This window comes from Erpetoichthys calabaricus, chromosome 1 (assembly GCF_900747795.2).
Source record: "Erpetoichthys calabaricus chromosome 1, fErpCal1.3, whole genome shotgun sequence".
Lineage (NCBI taxonomy): Eukaryota > Metazoa > Chordata > Cladistia > Polypteriformes > Polypteridae > Erpetoichthys > Erpetoichthys calabaricus.
In genome coordinates, this window is record NC_041394.2 from 208,533,749 (window position 1) to 208,553,800 (window position 20,052).

The following is a 20,052-nucleotide window of genomic DNA, read 5'->3' on the forward strand; positions in this document are numbered from 1 at the left end:
CCTCAAACTTTTTTCACGTTGTCATTATGGGGTGTTGTGTGTAGAATTCTGAGGAAAAAAATGAATTTAATCCATTTTGGAATAAGGCTGTAACATAACAACAAAATGTGGAAAAAATGATGCGCTGTGAATACTTTCCGGATGCACTGTATGTGTGTGTATATATATATATATATATATATATATATAGGGTGGTCCAGATCTAACTATGCAACTTTTAATGCAATAATTGCATAATTGGATCTGGACCACCCTGTGTGTATGTATGTATATATATCTATGTGTGTGTGTGTGTGTATATATATATATATACAGTATGTGCACACAAATCAACTATTACTTTCTCTGTCTGTGGCCTAGATGAAGTGATGGAATTTTTTTTCAGCAAATACTCAAACATGCGCCGTGTAATAAACAAAAAAATAATATATTCATAAGATAATTAATGGAAGATTAATCTAACTTGTATATGTATGTATATATATATATATATATATATATATATAGACACATAGCAAAAATGAAAGTTTATTTTCTTTCACTTTTTCTCCTGTATAGGGGATAGAAACTTGTAAATTATATTTCCCTTCATTAATTTTACTCTAAAGAGTTGCTCTAGGAAACATTATTCTTTCAGTACTGGTCTTTAACACAAGAAGTGCCAGTTTCAACACTATCTCATGTAGTGTTTTTAAACCTTTAATTATTCCAGTAGAGTGCAGTAGATTATTGTTTCTCGTTCAAAAGGTATGCTAGCATTTAAATTGAAAATATAGTTTCAGTACTGAAAATGAATAGTGGTTCAAGGGATAAATGCTTTTGTAAGATTTCTGGTCTTTTAGGTAGGTTAGATTGATACATCTTTCTAGTTATCAGTTACTCTGTGCCTGCATGCTTTGATACAGTTGTGTAGATTTTCTTCACAACTCATTTGGGGTTGCTCTCACTCACTCTGTGAGGTTATGCATTTAAAGCTGTATTGGCATTTAAAGCTGTGAGTTTAAAAGTACAAGTTGTGGCACGCAGTTAGTTTTCCTATTTAATTTTAAAGGAAAAACTTACAAGAGCTAAAGATTTATCCATCTCTCAGGTTATTCTCAGCTCAAGACAAGCAACCAGAAATATACTCTATATAGTAATTTGTTCAATGGGCTTGCCCTAGCTATGAGATTTAAAGCAATCTCTGAGCCAATAATATAAAGAAATACTACTTAAGCCTGTCTGGTTCTTTTTGTCTCCTGGGATGGGTGCAATTATATGTTTTGAAGTCTTCACTCTTCAGAACCTTGGGAGAGATTTTAACTGGAACACAATGAAGGAGAAAGATGAACATGCTTTGCTCCTTTTTTTTCTTATTTTGTGGTTTTCCAGATGTTTGTGTACCTCTTTCTCCTTTAGTGAAGCTAGGCTCAATGCAGCACCCAAAAACAACTTCATCATGGGGTTTCTTCTGCTGGAGGCATGGCAGTAGAATACCTTTGGGGTGATAGGACAATTCCAGTCTTATGTTGCGGCCTGCACCCTAGACAACAGACGTTATGGAGTAGAAGCTGAGCCCAGGCTTAGCTGAGGCAAAGTACAGGGAACTAGTGCTGGAATTTGGTTATAAAGGATAGGCATTTTGGTAACTGTGTCTTAGGTACATTTAGGCCCAATGTTTTTTGATAACTGTGCACAGATTTTTTAATCAAAGCCTGGAGAAGTTTAATTAGATATCAGTCTTCCTGATTGAGGCACCTTGAAGTCTGTTATATGCTTTGCAACAGTATCATTTGACTGTGATTGATATTGTCTTATCAGATAGGGAGATGCAGACCCTGCAAACTAAAAGTTCATCTCTCTCATTTTCACAGAGAAATTCATCCTTTGGCTTGCTAAAAATAATTTTTTATTTGGTATGAGTTTGATGTCAAATTTAGCCAAAAGGACTGCACCTGCTGCTGATGTCTCATGTGAGATGCAAAAGAAAGGTGGGCAAAGCCAATTTGCCCTACAGCACATTATCAAAGAACTGAACTCTATTTTTTACAATGTGTGACATTTGAAAATGTAAAATTTGAATTGAAAAGTGCAGCTGAGCTTATCCTCTTGAAACATTCTTTTAAAATATTACCTCAGCAGCCTCCCGTATAAGATGTGTTCCTTATTGTTAGGAACTACAACAACAGCTTGCTGTTTATCTTTTCTGTTAAAGATACTGTAGTTCTTTGACATCTTGCTGCCTGCCAGCCAGACAGCTAGGCAGAGTCATGTCTTGATTTTGAAGCAGTCTTCAAACATCCATGTATTTTTTTTCCTTTGACAGCATGATAACCAGCATTCTCTGTTTATTTAAAAATGCTAGTGACTCAATTTGTATACAACTGAGTCACTATAAAGAATGTCCATTTATTACAATGGCATGGAACTTGCTCGTAAAACATCACCCTGTTGGCATAGGGAAACAAGAAATTGCTCAACAGAAACTAAAGATTAACTTACAAGATTCATCCCAAACTACCAAAAAGTACATATACAGTAATCCCTCGCTGTATCGCGCTTCGCCTTTCGCGGCTTCACTCTATCGCGGATTTTATATGTAAGCATATTTAAATATATATCGCGGTTTTTTGCTGGTTCGCGGATTTCTGCGGACAATGGGTCTTTTAATTTCTTTGTGCTGGGGAGGCAGCATTAAGAGGAAAGACGCCTCACGCCTGGACAAACTGGTGAGGAAGGCAGGCTCTATTGTTGGCATGGAGCTGGACAGTTTAACATCTGTGGCAGAGCGAAGGGCGCTCAGCAGGCTCCTATCAATTATGGAGAATCCACTGCATCCACTAAATAATGTCATCTCCAGACAGAAGAGCAGCTTCAGCGACAGACTGCTGTCACTGTCCTGCTCCACAGACAGATTGAGGAGATCGTTCCTCCCCCAAACTATGCGACTCTTTAATTCCACCAGGGGGGGTAAACGTTAATATTTAACATTATACATAGTTATTGTCTGTTTTTTTTCACCTGTATTATTATCATTCTTTAATTTAATATTATTTATTGTATCAGTATGCTGCTGCTGAAGAATGTGAATTTCCCATTGGGATTAATAAAGTATCTATCTATCTATCTATCTATCTATCTATCTATCTATCTATCTATCTATCTATCTATCTATCTATCTATCTATCTATCTACATGCTTCCTCAGTTGGTTTGCCCAGTTGATTTCATACAAGGGACGCTATTGGCAGATGGCTGAGAAGCTACCCAACTTACTTTTCTCTCTCTCTCTCTTGCGCTGACTTTCTCTGATCCTGACGTAGGGGGATTGAGCAGGGGGGCTGTTTGCACACCTAGACGATACGGACGCTCGTCTAAAAATGCTGAAAGATTATCTTCACGTTGCTACCTTCTGTGCAGCTGCTTCGTGAAGCGACATGCTGCACGGTGCTTCGCATACTTAAAAGCACAAAGGGCACGTATTGATTTTCGATTGTTTGTTTTTCTCTGTCTCTTTCTCTCTTTGTCTGCTCCTGACGGAGGGGGTGTGAGCTGCCACCTTCAACAGCTTTGTGCCGCGGTGCTTCGCATACTTAAAAGCCAAACAGCCCTATTGATTTGTTTGCTTTTCTCTATCTCTCTGACAGTCTCTGCTCCTGACGCGCACTCCTTTGAAGAGGAAGATATGTTTGCATTCTTTTAATTGTGAGACGGAACTGTCATCTCTGTCTTGTCATGGAGCACAGTTTAAACTTTTGAAAAACAGACAAATGTTTGTTTGCAGTGTTTGAATAACGTTCCTGTCTCTCTACAACCTCCTGTGTTTCTGCGCAAATCTGTGACCCAAGCATGACAATATAAAAATAACCATATAAACATGGTTTCTACTTCGCGTATTTTCTTATTTCGCGGGTGGCTCTGGAACGCAACCCCCGCGATGGAGGAGGGATTACTGTAATATAATATGGTGACACTCTGAGAAACATGTATATACAACTTCAGTTTATAGTATGGAATCATTTTAACAGAGGATTGTAGAGGAAGCATACTGTATGGCAAGGTAATGGTCCTGGAGTAGATGAAAATACTCTGAGAAGTTCTTCAGCTTCTACCTTGATATTGCTTCATCAAATTTATTTTTATAATTTTTTATTTATTTAACTTGGTTTCTGTGGATTGTTATTTATTATTATAAGCATATGATTATTAAAAATAAGTCTTCAGAATATACGTATAGTAGTAAATCATCCTATACACTTTAGAAAATAACTAGTAAAGTTAGAAAACTAAAGTAAACAACTTATCACATGATCCAAGTTACACCATCTTTTACATACAGCCAGGACAACGCTGGAGTGACTTTGGAACAAATCTGTGCCCTTGAGTGGCCCAGTCAAACCCCAGACTTAAAACCCCATAGAACAACTGTAGAGCAACTCTGGCATCCATGCCTTTGTAATCCAGTAACTGTCTGCACACTTTTGCCACATGAGTGTAGGCATTATCCTGCACCAGAAGGGACCAGGGGCCCACTGCACCAGCGTGAGGTCTGACAGTGGCACTGAAGATTTCATCCTTGTACCTAACAACAGTCGGAGTACCATTATCTAGCACGTGGAGGTTTCTGTGACCCACCAAGAATATGCCTTCTCAGACCATCATTGTCCAACCGCCAGATCAGTCATGCTGGATGATGCTGCAGGCTGCATAACATTCACCATAGCATCTCCAGACTCTTTGAGCACATGTCACAGACTTTAGTGTGAACCTGCTCTCACCTGTGAAGAGAAAGGGGCACCTTTGGCGGAGCTGCCAATTGTGTGTTCTCTGGCAAATGGCATTCAAACTGCATTGGGATGGGCTATGAGCACTAGAGGACATTGGGCTCTCGTGCCACCCTCATGGATGTTTGGTCAGAAACGTGCACACCAGTAGCCAGCTGGAAGTCATTTTGTAAGGCCCTAGCAGTGTTCCTCCTGTTTCTCCTTGCACAAAGGAGTAGATACCGGTCCTGCTGCTGCATTGATGGCCTTCTATGGCCCTATCCAGTTCTCCTCAGCTAACAGCCCATCTCCTGGTATCTAATGTTCTTAAGATTGTGCTGGGAGAAACAGAAAACCTTCTTGCAATTGTACATATGACTGTGCCATCCTGGAGGGGCTGGACTAACTGTGAAATCAGCTGCTGGTACCACTTCATGCTACCAGTAGTGCCAAGGACACTAGCCAAACACAAAACTAGAGAAAAACCAGTTACAAAGGATTAGGAGAGAGCAATTGTATGTGTTGGCACCTGCAAAACAATTCCCTTTTTGGGAGTTGTCTTGCTGTTGCCTCTCCAGTGTACCTGTTGTCACTTTCATTTGCAACAAAGCAAGTGAAATTGATTCACAATTGCTTTTGCTTCCCAACTGGTCAGATTGATATCCCTGAAGCTTAAATGACTTGATGTTAGACTGTGATGATGAAGTGTTCCCTTAATTTTTTTGAGAAGTGTGAGTGTGTGTATATATACACACACTTATTGTTGCTTATGTAAAAGTGGAAGAATAAAGTAGTAGTCCTAATCCCTAAATTTTTAGCTATGCTATAATAGTCTTCATGATGCTGTGGATTATAAATATTTTAATATATAGCAGTTGTATACATAATTAAATTATTAAAGTAATTGTCATGTTAAAATACAAAACTGTATTATTTTAAGACAGACAACTTTTTTTCTTTTTTTTTTTAAATATTAGCTTGCAGTGTCTTTACTGTGAAAAAGTCTTCAGGGATAAAAATACCCTGAAAGATCATATGAGGAAGAAACAGCATCGCAGAATAAATGCGAAAAACAAAGAATATGACCAGTTCTATGTTATCAACTATTTGGTAAGACAATCTGGTACTTTATTATACAGTTTTAAGTTTTACCTTTTCAAAGTCCTGCATATCAGCAACATGCATGGGAAAAATCACCCACCTATTTAGTATTGTATGAAATATTGCTAACAAGTTAGATGTTAGATTACTTTTCTCTAAACATATTGTTTACTGTCAAGTGAAATCGTAAATCACAATGGCTTTGGAATAGATATAGTTACATTTTTAAAATGAACGTATTGTAATGTACACTACTGAGAATGCTTTAAAATTAGGGAAATTGCCTTAATTCTAGAGAAATGTCAATTATATATTACAGTACAGTGTGAATTACAGTAAATATACAAAAAATAAGGCTAGATATCAAGAACACACTTGAGCTTTCTGTATGAGATGTAAAACATTTTAAAAAAATTTCATTTTTGTTTATCTTTAAATAAATGTTAAGTGTTTTCATGCCACACTAAACAAAGTATTTAGTTTTGATATTTTAAAAAGCATATGTACTATATATGCAGTTTTTTTTCCCCCATCATACAGTTTTACATTTGAGCACATACAAATGTCACATGACATTGTGGCTACCTATGTGCTTCTTTAACTCCCACTGTTAATTGCAAAATATGTTTTTGATAGTAGATAGGTGCAAAGAGCCCGCATTATTGATATTCTTGTAGTTCATAACTTACATTTAAATGGCAGTATTAACAATATCACAAAAATCAAATTAATGTAAAAAATCTAAACCTTATAATAATAATTATCTATTTATGACTGATAACATTTTTCATGAAGAAAACAGGAGTGACATTAGAGTTCCACCTTATGGAGTGCAAGGAAATTTCATTACAATGCTTTAGTGATGGAGAAGTGTGAAGACTTAGTTCCGATTATACAGCTGGTTTATTTTCAGGCCTACTTATGTAAGAGCAAATTTTCTACTGAAAACAATGATCGCCTAAAGTAAAAATGGCAGAATGAGTTAAAAAATGCCTTTTGAGTTAGACGATGTTAAGTTCGATACACTGTTTGTTTGTTAATGAGGAGAGGAAATGTGAGGGGAAATCTGTGCATCACTATTTCAGTTAATAGCATGGGAGCATTTAGTGAGTGTAAGAAGGTAAAGCAAGATGTCTTTTCGTAATATTTCAGAAATCATTATATTCATGCTGATGAGCTGGAATAACATTCCTAAGCTCAGCAACATATGTTTTCATATTCATGGTGGCTGTTAATGAAGTTTAATATTTTTATATCGGTGCGTTCTGACAAAGGAGAACTCCATAAGTGGACTTGCGCATGTTGCCTCATTTTTAAGAAACCAGATTTCTGCCTTACTTCGCCATATCCCAGTTTTGTGTGTGCATGTAAATGAACTCTTTGTCAAGGTTGTCAGTGTATTGCAATGGTCCACACCAGGATTCACAGAGAAATAATTTTTTGTTTCAGGACAAGTACAGTATGTAAACCACATATTACAGTATGTGTGTATCAGTATATTTGGCTTTTTATAAATGCATTGTGATTTATAAGAATCTATTGTTTAGGAACTAGGAAAAACGTGGGAAGAAGTTCAGTCTGAAGATGACCGGGAAATGACAGATGATCAAGATGAGTAAGCTGTATTTTCAAACATTTCACATGTCTATTATAAATAGTTCAGAAACAAAGCAGTTTTGGTATTAATAAGCATTAGTTAAGTAAAATACCTAAACAACTGCTTTTTAAATTGTATTTTTTTCCCAACAAAATGGTTAATTCTTGTTTAACATTTTCTTTTTGTGAATATTAGTGATTGGTCTGACTGGCAAGATCACCCTGTTTGTGCTGTTTGCTTGTTTTGTGATTATCAGTCAGAAACAACAGATAAACTTTATAGTCACATGAAGGTGAGTTGATTAACAAGCATAGTTATCTTTTATTTATATTATCCTTACTGGAATTATACTTAAAAATTAATCAGCGAATGTATGGTGTGTGAATATTCTGAAAATGAGACATTAACTAATCAGAATAGTCACACACCATACATTCGTTGATTAATTTTTAAGTATAATTCCAGTTGTTCATTATTTTCTGAACCTGCTTAATCCAAGTATGCAGTGATCTGGTTGTCAGTACCTTACCCCAGCAACATAAGGTACAACACAGGAATCAGCCATGGATGGCTTTGAATTGCAGCTGTCAATATAAATGATAAAATACTGTCAGTATTTGAGAATAGTTTTAATGGTTAGAAGTCAAACATAGGTACCCAAACATAAAGATTACCCTGAGAATAGTTTTACTCAGTCCAACCTAAGATTCTTTAAATCTCTTTAAAAAGAGTTGGTTTGGTTAAAATGTAAGCTCATGGTAAGCTTTTTGACATGGCAGAAGAGGTAAATGAAAACTCCACTTGTTAGCATTTCTGGACAAAAAGTAACATTTTGAGGGCCTCTTTCCTTTATCAGTAAGTTAGGTTTGATGTAATCTGTTGTTTATGCACTCTTAGGCATATTTTTTGCTAATCAAAGATATTAGGGCTTTATGTTTATTGTAATTATGCACAATCCCCCATTTATCTTTGTACCAACTTTGTTTTGCAGTCGAGTTATTTACATATTGTGATTTTTTTTTACTGGTAGTTGGAGCACAGATATGAAAAGAGACCCATTTTTGTTTTATTAATTTTCTGTACTTAATATTCATTCAGTTTTAATCCTGGTACTTTTCAGCACAGTTTAAGAAAATAAGGTTTTCAAATAACATAATATTTTGACCATTGGTTGAGTGTAAGTAGGCAGACTCAGTTCAGCAATGTAATTACACCTCTTAGTGTTTTTATATATACAGTACATCACTTCTGAAGCTTTCCCACAAACAAACTAAATTTGTTTTTCAGTACATAAAGACAGGTAAATATCACTCATCCATTTTTAACTAATGTTAATTCCTGAAGAGAATAAGACTCTATTGATAAAAATGTTAATAATGGGAATTGTAAATATACAAATTGAGTATTTTGTTAGCTCGATTTTTTTGGGAGAGGCGATTAGTGCAATTTTAAAAGGTAAAAGGTATCTTTCCTGTTCTGCACCCTTGGAGGGGGGTAGTGTTTGACTGTGCATCTCTAGAGTTCAAGTAGTTTTTTGTTATCGTTTATTTTGTTTTTTATGCCATCTTGTTTATAATTAAAATATTCATAAAATTAGTACAGCTTATGATGAGAGAGATTTTTTGTGGAATTTCTTATTTTATATATTTACCATAGTTCTTAATAGAGGATGTATTTTCTTTATTTTTATTTGTTGCATGTTGACTTTTTGATTCTTTATATTATTTTATGTTTTCATCCATTTCATTTAGTTTTCATGTAAAAGAGGCAAATATTTGTATTGTTTATGTGTTTAGGATTTTCATGGCTTTGACCTTCAAAAACTAAAGACTAATTTAGGTGAGTAGAGGATGTGAAGTTTACTGCTGATTTAAACTTTCAGTATTTTTATAAGTTATTTCACATAGATATGAATTAGCATTTTGCTTATTAAGAAGAAATGTTTTAACGAAGGGATCACTTTTATTGTAGATGAGATTTATTTTTAAATTGCAAGAAAAGCTATATTTCCCTTTGCTTTTGGGTACCAATTTGTTCCTTTAGTTTTAGGTAACCTATTTAAGCTAATTAAAAGTTACTCTTGCATGGAAAACTTGTAGAATGCTTTCATAAAAATACTTGGACAAATTTGCTTTAATGGTAAAAAATATATAGAATATGGTTTCTGCAAGGTTGATAAAGCCATGTATTACACTGGTTAAATATAAACAAAAGTCATGTTACTGTCGTCATATCAAAAGTAAATACACCCCATGAAATGTTTGTATTTATAAACCTATGTGGACATATCAAGATTTGACTTTCATTTAAGCGGCATCTATAGATAAAGGTGAGATAATATAATAAACATCATGCAACATTTTGTAGTCTTTTGTATAATTTAAATAAACAAATACAAATTTTGCATGTGAACAATGTACAATAAGTCCATCTGTTTTGATCATGTTGTGTATTTACATATCTGTGTTAGCCAGATTTGCCTTACATACCTGTTCTTTGTGCTTCTTGTTGCCTTTTTTCATCGGACATTCCATCAATATTGTGAATGCCAGATGATGTGACACAGATGTGCACTGCACGGTTTACAATCTCACTGAAGCCTTTTGCCTTTGTTCATCACATATTCCTGCCCTTTGGTGAACGCTGGCTGTTTTAACACTTTATATCTATAGAGATACTGTTTTAATGAAAATCAAATCTTGATATTTCCACCAAGTTTAAAAAAGGAAAATATTTAATGGGGTGGATGTAAATTCCTGTTCACATAAGAACTGAGTAATTTATTTTAATGATGATGATGAAAATGTAACTAAAAACCTGGTGCGCCTTAGGAAAAAGACCTAGGAGTCCAATGGACTTAGTGCTTCCCACAAGTAGACAATTTAATGAAGCTTTTCAGAACAGGGTTTTGGGTCATTTAACACATTGTATCAAGTCTAGGATATTGTAGGTTATTTTTGAAGTGCCCAGGTTACTTGTGTGACATAATCAGAAATATTACAGAAAGAGTATAACAGTACTTCCAAAGTAGATCATCTCTCTGTTTGTGTGCTGTGGAGAACATTTATGTATTAATTGTACTTTTATTGAATTGATATGTGTGTTAAAAATGTCAGTTTATAACTAATCTGAAAAATGTCTGTATATACTACAGTATACTTTGGAAATAGTAACAGTTTGCATTGCACAGCAGTTTAATTTATTTGAGAATTGTGCATCGGATGTTTTTCTAATTATTTAAATGTTTTCACAGGGCTAGGATTTTACCGTCAAGTAAAATTAATAAACTTCATCAGACGAGAAATTTATCAGTGCAGATGTTATGGCTGCCAGGAAAAGTTTTCCAGTAAAGCCGATGTTTTTAAACATGTGGACAAAGCTAAACATATAATGAAATTGCCAGATATATCAGTGTGGGACCAGCCACAGTAAGTACTGTATATCTCATTAAAACTGTAAAAGTACTGTATATTCCTCAGACCTGTAAAATTTAGAGTATATTCTGTATATGTCTGATTAATCTGAACATAAGAAATGCGTTTTCAAAAAATAAGATATACAGGTATGTTGGCAGGTTTTTGTATGAAACTGATAAAACATGTCAATTTTGTGAGTCTTTTTAAACTTTTCATTGCTTTGCAGTTTCACATTGATTCCTTTTAAATTTTATTTTCTGTCCTTCTCATCTTCATCTATAATTGATTCATCTGAATCATATTTATTTACAGTATATATGGAGCTCAATGGAGCTTTGTAATTTTAATTGTGTAAAATTATTTTTGTTACTTTTGGTTTTCATTCCACAATATTGTGAGGTAAATTTCAGTAATATTCATACTTTGTTGATGTGAGCTGTGTTGCTAGATAAGTTATTTCATGGTGTTTTAATGATTGACTACTTTGGGTTCAAATATAAAGCTTTACTTCTTAATGGGTTACCCTTCCTGGTACAAATGTGCTTTCCAAATTCATTCCAATACTTTACTTCGAAGAAAGACTCTTCATTGTTTAACTTCATAACTGTCAGCTCAACACAACTTTTTCTTAAGGCAGAAGATACATACCTTAAAGTTTGAATTATCTTGACTGTAAAAATATCTGCAGTGGCCCCAGAAAGCAAAACACAAACAAAAATTAGAGCACAATCCAAAAAAAAAATGGAAACAGACAAGAAAATGGATATACAAACAAAAATTAAACATAACTGTTGAAAAAACAGAATTACAGAGGAAAAAGTAGGATTATAAGTAAAATATAGCTTGGCACTGGGCTCTTATTTATTTATTTATTTATTTATCTTATTTGTGAATTTCCCATTGGGATTAATAAAGTATCTATCTATCTATCTATCTATCTATCTATCTATCTATCTATCTATCTATCTATCTATCTATCTATCTATCTATCTATCTATCTATCTATCTATCTATCTTACCATGTTGTCATAACTCCACCCATGACCTGGGCTGTGAGCAGGCAAGCGAAAGGGAAATGTATTCTTACTTCAAAAGAAAAAGTTCCAATAATCTCTGCTCAAGTAACTATTTCTAGTTTCCTTTCATTATCACAAGGATGCCTCATAAACGCAAAAGGCATATTTTCTTAAATCAAAACCTTTGCTGCCTTCAAAGTGGATGTATTTGATAAGTGTTAATAGGTCATTCACCTATAAACCTGTGTATCCATTAGTCCAATTGTAAGCTGTATGGACAGACAATGTATTTTTAAAATTTATTTAAAAAAAAGATTAATTTCAGAACATAATTTTATTTCACAAATTAGTATATACAGTGATTACAAAGAAATAGGTATTATTCAGATTAAACTTATCCTTTAACTATCTGAATGTAAACAAACTAAAATGAATATACAGTAATCCCTCGCTATATCGCGCTTCGCCCTTCGCGGCTTCACTCCATCGCGGATTTTATATGTAAGCATATTTAAATATATATCGCGGATTTTTCGCTGCTTCGCGGGTTTTTGAGGACAATGGGTCTTTTAATTTCTGGTACATGCTTCCTCAGTTGGTTTGCCCACTTGATTTCATACAAGGGATGCTATTGGCAGATGGCTGAGAAGCTACCCAGCTTACTTTTCTCTGTCTCTTGCGCTGACTATCTGTGATCCTGACGTAGGGGGTGTGAGCAGGGGGGCTGTTTGCACACCTAGACGATACGGACGCTCGTCTAAAAATGCTGAAAGATTATCTTCACTTTGCTACCTTCTGTGTGCAGCTTTTAAGTATGCTGCACGGTGCTTCGCATACTTAAAAGCTCAAAGGGCACGTATAGATTTTTTAATCTGTCTCTCTCTATCTCTCTCTAACTCTCTCTCTCTCTCTCTCTGCTCCTGACGGAGGGGGTGTGAGCTGCCGCCTTCAACAGCTTTGTGCCGCGGTGCTTCGCATACTTACAAGCCAAACAGCCATATTGATTTATTTGCTCCTTTGAAGAGGAAGATATGTTTGCATTCTTTTAATTGTGAGACTGAACTGTCATCTCTGTCTTGTTATGGAGCACAGTTTAAACTTTTGAAAAAGAGACAAATGTTTGTTTGCAGTGTTTGAATAACGTTCCTGTCTCTCTACAACCTCCTGTGTTTCTGCGCAAATCTGTGACCCAAGCATGACAATATAAAAATAACCACATAAACATATGGTTTCTACTTCGCGGATTTTCTTATTTCGCGGGTGGCTCTGGAACGCAACCCCCGCGATGGAGGAGGGATTACTGTATTATAATTTATATTTTTTAAATAAATTTAAAATCTGTTTGTATGAATAGGTATAGATGAGCATAAATTCTTACAGACTTCCAATAAGATATACATTTTATTTTTGCATGTTGATAACATGAGTTGAAGTAATGCTCTTCATGAAAAATATAACATGAAAATTAGTCTATTTGTATTGACAGCTTCATTATAAAAAGTTTCAGTGTATCTGGTTTAAACATTATGAGAATTTGTTAAATGTTTTAATATACACTGCTGTCAGAAGCTTTAGAAAACCTCAGTATTTCCAGTTTTTCTTCCAATTTAATATTCTTCAGAGGATGTAGTAACATACAGTAGTCTGTTCCAACTCTGCTTTAAAGCAGACAGAGGATTTTTAAGTAATCAACAGAAGTTGGGACATCTGTGTAAATTTTTTGCTTCATCTTGCAAGGCTTCATTTACTTTCATTGCTGTAGAACATCTGCAGGTTGTAACCTATTATTTCTTCCCCGCAGAAGGCCTATTTGTAATATTCTGAAATGTCCCTTTATTTTCAGTGTTTACTGATGTAAACTTTCAATTGAAATTTCTGGCAGTTTACTCCTTACTTTTTCACCATTTTAGGTTATTCATTGCATTTTAACGGATTAAATTTGAAGAAAAACTGAGGTGTTCTAAAACTTTTGACCGGTAGTGTATGCATTTCATAATTGTATGGTGATGGATTTTTCTAATGTTTAAAATATTGTTTGCTTAACATTAAATAATTTAATTTTGAGAGCAAAGTTATTTAATATGGTTTAAAATTTTGTGTAATTTTCTCATATTTTACTTGTAGGTATTATTTTCCAACCTATGAAAATGATGCTCTGCTTTGCACATTGTCAGATGATGAAGCAGAATCGGACAATACTGATCAAGACAAAGATGTACCTGTAATTTCTGAAGATATTTCAAATTTGAGAGTACTGAAACAGAGCAGTGTTTTAAATCAGCTGCTAAAATCTAAATCAACAGCCGGTAACTGGGATTTATGAAACAAACGTAAATACAGGTCTTTGTTTAATTTTGTTTGCTTTTGTATTAATGATAAAGAACCTATAAATGTAAATTAAAAGAATGATTGATAAAAGCAATAAATTGTTGATAAGTAGAAAATAAGTGTTGTAGCAGATATAGCGTTTGTCCACCTCTCGAACCCTCAGGTACCACTCTTGAGACCAGGTGAAAGTACAATAACTATTTATTTTTCTGTTGTACAGTGCACAAAGCACTCCACACACCACACTCATTAACTACAATAAACTCTCAATAAACACAATCCTCCTCGCCCAGACACTTCGCCACCCTACCTCCCAGCTCAGCTCAGTGTTCTGGGCTTTCCTTAGTCCTTTTATAGCTCCTGACCCGGAAGTGGTTCCAAGCACAACCCACAAGTCCATTTCCTTCCGGGTCAGGGCAAACAGTCCACTTCTTCATCCCGGGAGCACGTCGCTTCATCCAGTCACGTGACTGACAAGCACTCCCGGGTTATAGGGCATGCAAGAGCCCACTAGCCCCCCTACAGTGACTCCTGGCGGCCCCCAAGGTATCCAGCAGGGCTGTGTCACAACACTACAAAGTCCATAAGGCCCTGCTGGAACTCGGGGCACGAATATGCTGTCCGGAGGGCTCCTCCTAGCGGCCTGGGGGTGAGGGCCGGACTGGAAAGCCGGCAATCCTCCACAGTGTAAAGCATTTTAAAAAAAGTTTGTTTACATGTAAGTATTATTTTCTTGCCCTAATTTTATAAGTAATCGGCTTTAGTTGCTCATTATGCTTGAATATCCCAACTAGAATATAAAAAAATGACAAAAGGTGCTTTTTCTAAGGTTTATGAAACAAATATAGGTCAGGAGAGCATTTTATGATAAAAGAAAACATGCAAATACAGTTCCATGCAAACATTTGCCCTGGTCAAATTACAGTAATCCCTCCTCGATCGCGGGGGTTGCGTTCCAGAACCCCCCGCGAAAGGTGAAAATCCGCGAAGTAGAAACCATATGTTTATATGGTTATTTTTATATTGTCATGCTTGGGTCACAGATTTGCACAGAAACACAGCAAGTTGTAGAGAGACAGGAACTTTATTCAAACACTGCAAACAAACATTTGTCTCTTTTTCAAAAGTTTCAACTGTGCTCCTTGACAAGACAGAGATGACAGTTCCGTCTCACAATTAAAAGAATGCAAACATATCTTCCTCTTCAAAGAGAGAGAGAGAGAAAAAAGCAAACAATCAAAAATCAGTAGGGCTCTTTGGCTTTTAAGTATGCGAAGCACCGCCGTATAAAGCAGCTGCAAGGAAGAGAACAAAATGAAGGTAGTCTTTCAGCATTTTTTAGAGGAGCGTCCGTATCCTCTAGGCCAGTATGCGAACAGCCCCTCTGCTCACACCCGCTCTGTCAGGAGCAGAGAATGTCAGAGAGAGTGAGAGAGACAGAGAAAAACAAACAATCAAAAATCGATACGTGCCGTTCAAGCTTTGAAGTATGCGAAGCACTGTGCGGGAAGCATGTCGCTTGACAAAGCCGGAAGGGAGCAATGTGAAGATAATCTTTCAGCATTTTTAGACGAGAGTCCGTATCGTGTAGGGGTGCGAACAGCCCCCCTGCTCACACCCCCTCCTTCAGGAGCAGGGAATGTCAGAGCAAGAGAGACAGAAAAGTAAACAATCCAAAATCAATACGTGCGGTTTGATCTTTTAAGTATGCGAAGCACCGTGCAGGAAGCATATCGCTTGACAAAGCAGCCACATGTAAGCCCAGCAAGGATGGCAGCAATGTGAAGGTAGTCTTTCAGCATTTTTTGAGGAGCAGCCGTATCCTCTAGGGGTGCAAACAGCCCCCGTGCTCACAATATATTTCAGGAGTTTTATTTAATACGTAATACAGGCTCTGGTTGGGTAGCTTCTCAGCCATCTGCCAATAGCGTCCCTTGTATGAAATCAACTGGGCAAACCAACTGAGGAAGCATGTACCAGAAATTAAAAGACCCATTGTCCGCAGAAATCCGCTAACCAGCAAAAAATCCGCGATATATATTTAAATATGCTTACATGTAAAATCCGCGATTGAGTGAAGCCGCGCAAGTCAAAGCGCGATATAGCGAGGGATTACTGTACATATTTTGTTGATACAATACAACTGTGACAGCAAACAAACCAAAACAGCATTTTTCTGAAACTGTTAATGTACAGTTATGATATTTTAATGAGCTAAAAAGTGTAAAAAAAAAAAAAAAACCTAACCCTAATTTGCAACATTTCAAGCCCCATTTGAGCCGTAAGGTCTCAGAACTTGTTAGGTGTTAGTCTGATCTGGCTTAGCATGTTAGGTTTTAGTCTGGTCAAGAATTGTCATTAGGAATTGTTAGCTGATGACAGCTCCAGAGCCTAATAAATTAACTCCTCAAACATTGTACAAACCTAAAAAAACATGGGCTCTTCTAAGCAAATAACAGGATCTGAAAATTAAACTAATTGAAGCCTGTAAAGTGGGGGAAAGCATTACTTCTAGCTAGCAATTTCTGTAGTCCAAAATGTCATTTAAGGGGACCTGTGGAGGTCATTGTAAGATCTGGAAGACCAATAAAACTCAAAAAAGAACAACCGATACACTGCAGGAAGGCAAAGCAACACTCCCATATGACTAAGCAAAGAGTGGTTGCGCACTGCTTCACTGTACAGTGTTACTTACATGGACATGGCCTTCACTGAAGAGCTAATTAATCTTACCTGCAATCTAATCATATAAACCAGTATGCAAAACAATATCTGCACAAGACACAAGCATTTTGGAGCCAAGTGTTTTGGACAGAGAAAGTTCACATCAAACTCTTTAGTCACAACCATAAAATATTTGCTTGGAGAGAAAAAAAAGGAGCAGAATTTGAAGAAAAGAACATCTTGCCAACTATTAAATAAAGGGGTGGGGTTATGCTATGGAGTTGTGTGGCAGCTAATGGAACAGGAAAAATTGGGCCGATAGAGAGGAGAATGGGCTCCACCGAATTAGGAAACACAAGGTGAAAGTTTTGGAATGACCTTCACAATCTCCAGACTTGAAGATCATTGAAAATATACATATAAATATATGCTGTACATATCTGTTAGTGCATTCACATTATTTCTTCTGTAAATTAAATCTTTCAAGATTGCTTCAATGCTTCTTTTATGGTTTGTATTGGCAGCATTTTACAATATCAAGATTAGAAAAGGGTTGCCTATGATCCCAGAGAAAACCATTTCTATGGAAAAGTGGCTAAATGTGAATAATTGGCAGTAACTACATTTATTTTTTAAATCAAGCTCTGTGTGCATAAAACCTATGGTTCTGTTTAAAAATGGTTTTCTTTTATTTCTATATTTTTCTTGATTACAAATACCTTATCCAAATATAAAATTTCCCAGTAGTCATCTGTGGTGAATACCAATTGTTCATAATACATGTTAATAAGTACACAGTACAACAGTCTTCTCCCTCTTTGTTACACAGATTTTAAAGTTTTCTTTTTAATTAGCAAAACTCCCTCTTTCTTACACCGTTTAGAAATTATATTTGAGTTTTGCATGCATCTCTGTTTCTGTTGAGTCATCTTTATTACACACACTATACTGTATGTGTTTGCATGTGTATGTACGTTGTGATATATGGCCGGCAGCTTATCCCGGCCAATACCCCCACGCCGCTAGATGGAGTCCTCCCTGCAACATGGAGGGGCCCCGAATTCCCACAGGGCATCATGGACATTGGAGTTTTACTTCACAGCCCTGCTGGATACCGTGGGGGGCCCAGGAGACGCTGCAAGGAGGCACGGAGATTTGTATTTTCCATATAGCCGGGAGGTACTACCTCATCACAAGGACGGAAGAAGCGAAGTACTTCCTGGCTGAATATATAAAAGGACTGTGGGAAATCCCAGCAGTGAGCTGAGTTGGGAGGGAGTGGAACAGAGCTGCTGGGAGTAGAGGAATTGTTATTGATTAGTGTGGTTGTTGTTATTGATTTATTATTGAGTATTGTGGAATGGAGGTTCTTTGTGCACATCAATATTATAATAAATTAAATTATTGGACTTTTAACTGGTGTCTCAATGTGTTGTCTGAGGGTTCAGGGGTCGACAGCGCCCCCTATCTGTCACAATGTATGTGTATACAGTGGTGTGAAAAACTATTTGCCCCCTTCCTGATTTCTTATTCTTTTGCATGTTTGTCACACAAAATGTTTCTGATCATCAAACACATTTAACCATTAGTCAAATATAACACAAGTAAACACAAAATGCAGTTTTTAAATGATGGTTTTTATTATTTAGGGAGAAAAAAAATCCAAACCTACATGGCCCTGTGTGAAAAAGTAATTGCCCCCTTGTTAAAAAATAACCTAACTGTGGTGTATCACACCTGAGTTCAATTTCCGTAGCCACCCCCAGGCCTGATTACTGCCACACCTGTTTCAATCAAGAAATCACTTAAATAGGAGCTGCCTGACACAGAGAAGTAGACCAAAAGCACCTCAAAAGCTAGACATCATGCCAAGATCCAAAGAAATTCAGGAACAAATGAGAACAGAAGTAATTGAGATCTATCAGTCTGGTAAAGGTTATAAAGCCATTTCTAAAGCTTTGGGACTCCAGCGAACCACAGTGAGAGCCATTATCCACAAATGGCAAAAACATGGAACAGTGGTGAACCTTCCCAGGAGTGGCCGGCCGACCAAAATTACCCCAAGAGCGCAGAGACGACTCATCCGAGAGGTCACAAAAGACCCCAGGACAACGTCTAAAGAACTGCAGGCCTCACTTGCCTCAATTAAGGTCAGTGTTCACGACTCCACCATAAGAAAGAGACTGGGCAAAAACGGCCTGCGTGGCAGATTTCCAAGACGCAAACCACTATTAAGCAAAAAGAACATTAGGGCTCGTCTCAATTTTGCTAAGAAACATCTCAATGATTGCCAAGACTTTTGGGAAAATACCTTGTGGACTGATGAGACAAAAGTTGAACTTTTTGGAAGGCAAATGTCCCGTTACATCTGGCGTAAAAGGAACACAGCATTTCAGAAAAAGAACATCATACCAACAGTAAAATATGGTGGTGGTAGTGTGATGGTCTGGGGTTGTTTTGCTGCTTCAGGACCTGGAAGGCTTGCTGTGATAGATGGAACCATGAATTCTACTGTCTACCAAAAAATCCTGAAGGAGAATGTCCGGCCATCTGTTCGTCAACTCAAGCTGAAGCGATCTTGGGTGCTGCAACAGGACAATGACCCAAAACACACCAGCAAATCCACCTCTGAATGGCTGAAGAAAAACAAAATGAAGACTTTGGAGTGGCCTAGTCAAAGTCCTGACCTGAATCCAATTGAGATGCTATGGCATGACCTTAAAAAGGCGGTTCATGCTAGAAAACCCTCAAATAAAGCTGAATTACAACAATTTTGCAAAGATGAGTGGGCCAAAATTCCTCCAGAGCGCTGTAAAAGACTCATTGCAAGTTATCGCAAACGCTTGATTGCAGTTATTGCTGCTAAGGGTGGCCCAACCAGTTATTAGGTTCAGGGGGCAATTACTTTTTCACACAGGGCCATGTAGGTTTGGATTTTTTTTTCTCCCTAAATAATAAAAACCACCATTTACAAACTGCATTTTGTGTTTACTTGTGTTATATTTGACTAATGGTTAAATGTGTTTGATGATCAGAAACATTTTGTGTGACAAACATGCAAAAGAATAAGAAATCAGGAAGGGGGCAAATAGTTTTTCACACCACTGTATATATATATATATATATATATATATATATATATATATACACATATATATATATATATATACATATATATATATATATATA

General features: G+C 36.4%; 1 protein-coding gene across 1 annotated transcript in view; it reads left to right on the plus strand.

Moving 5' to 3' along the window:
- znf277 (zinc finger protein 277) overlaps positions 1 to 14,245 on the plus strand; it is a 127,410-nt gene extending 113,165 nt beyond the window's left edge. Inside the window, exons 7-12 of the mRNA XM_051928751.1 lie at positions 5,719 to 5,851; positions 7,390 to 7,457; positions 7,635 to 7,731; positions 9,236 to 9,278; positions 10,693 to 10,867; positions 13,996 to 14,245. Coding sequence (XP_051784711.1) covers positions 5,719 to 5,851; positions 7,390 to 7,457; positions 7,635 to 7,731; positions 9,236 to 9,278; positions 10,693 to 10,867; positions 13,996 to 14,194 — 715 coding nt within the window. The 3' untranslated portion in view covers positions 14,195 to 14,245. The remainder of the gene's footprint in view (positions 1 to 5,718; positions 5,852 to 7,389; positions 7,458 to 7,634; positions 7,732 to 9,235; positions 9,279 to 10,692; positions 10,868 to 13,995) is intronic.
- Positions 14,246 to 20,052: the final 5,807 nt, after the last annotated feature.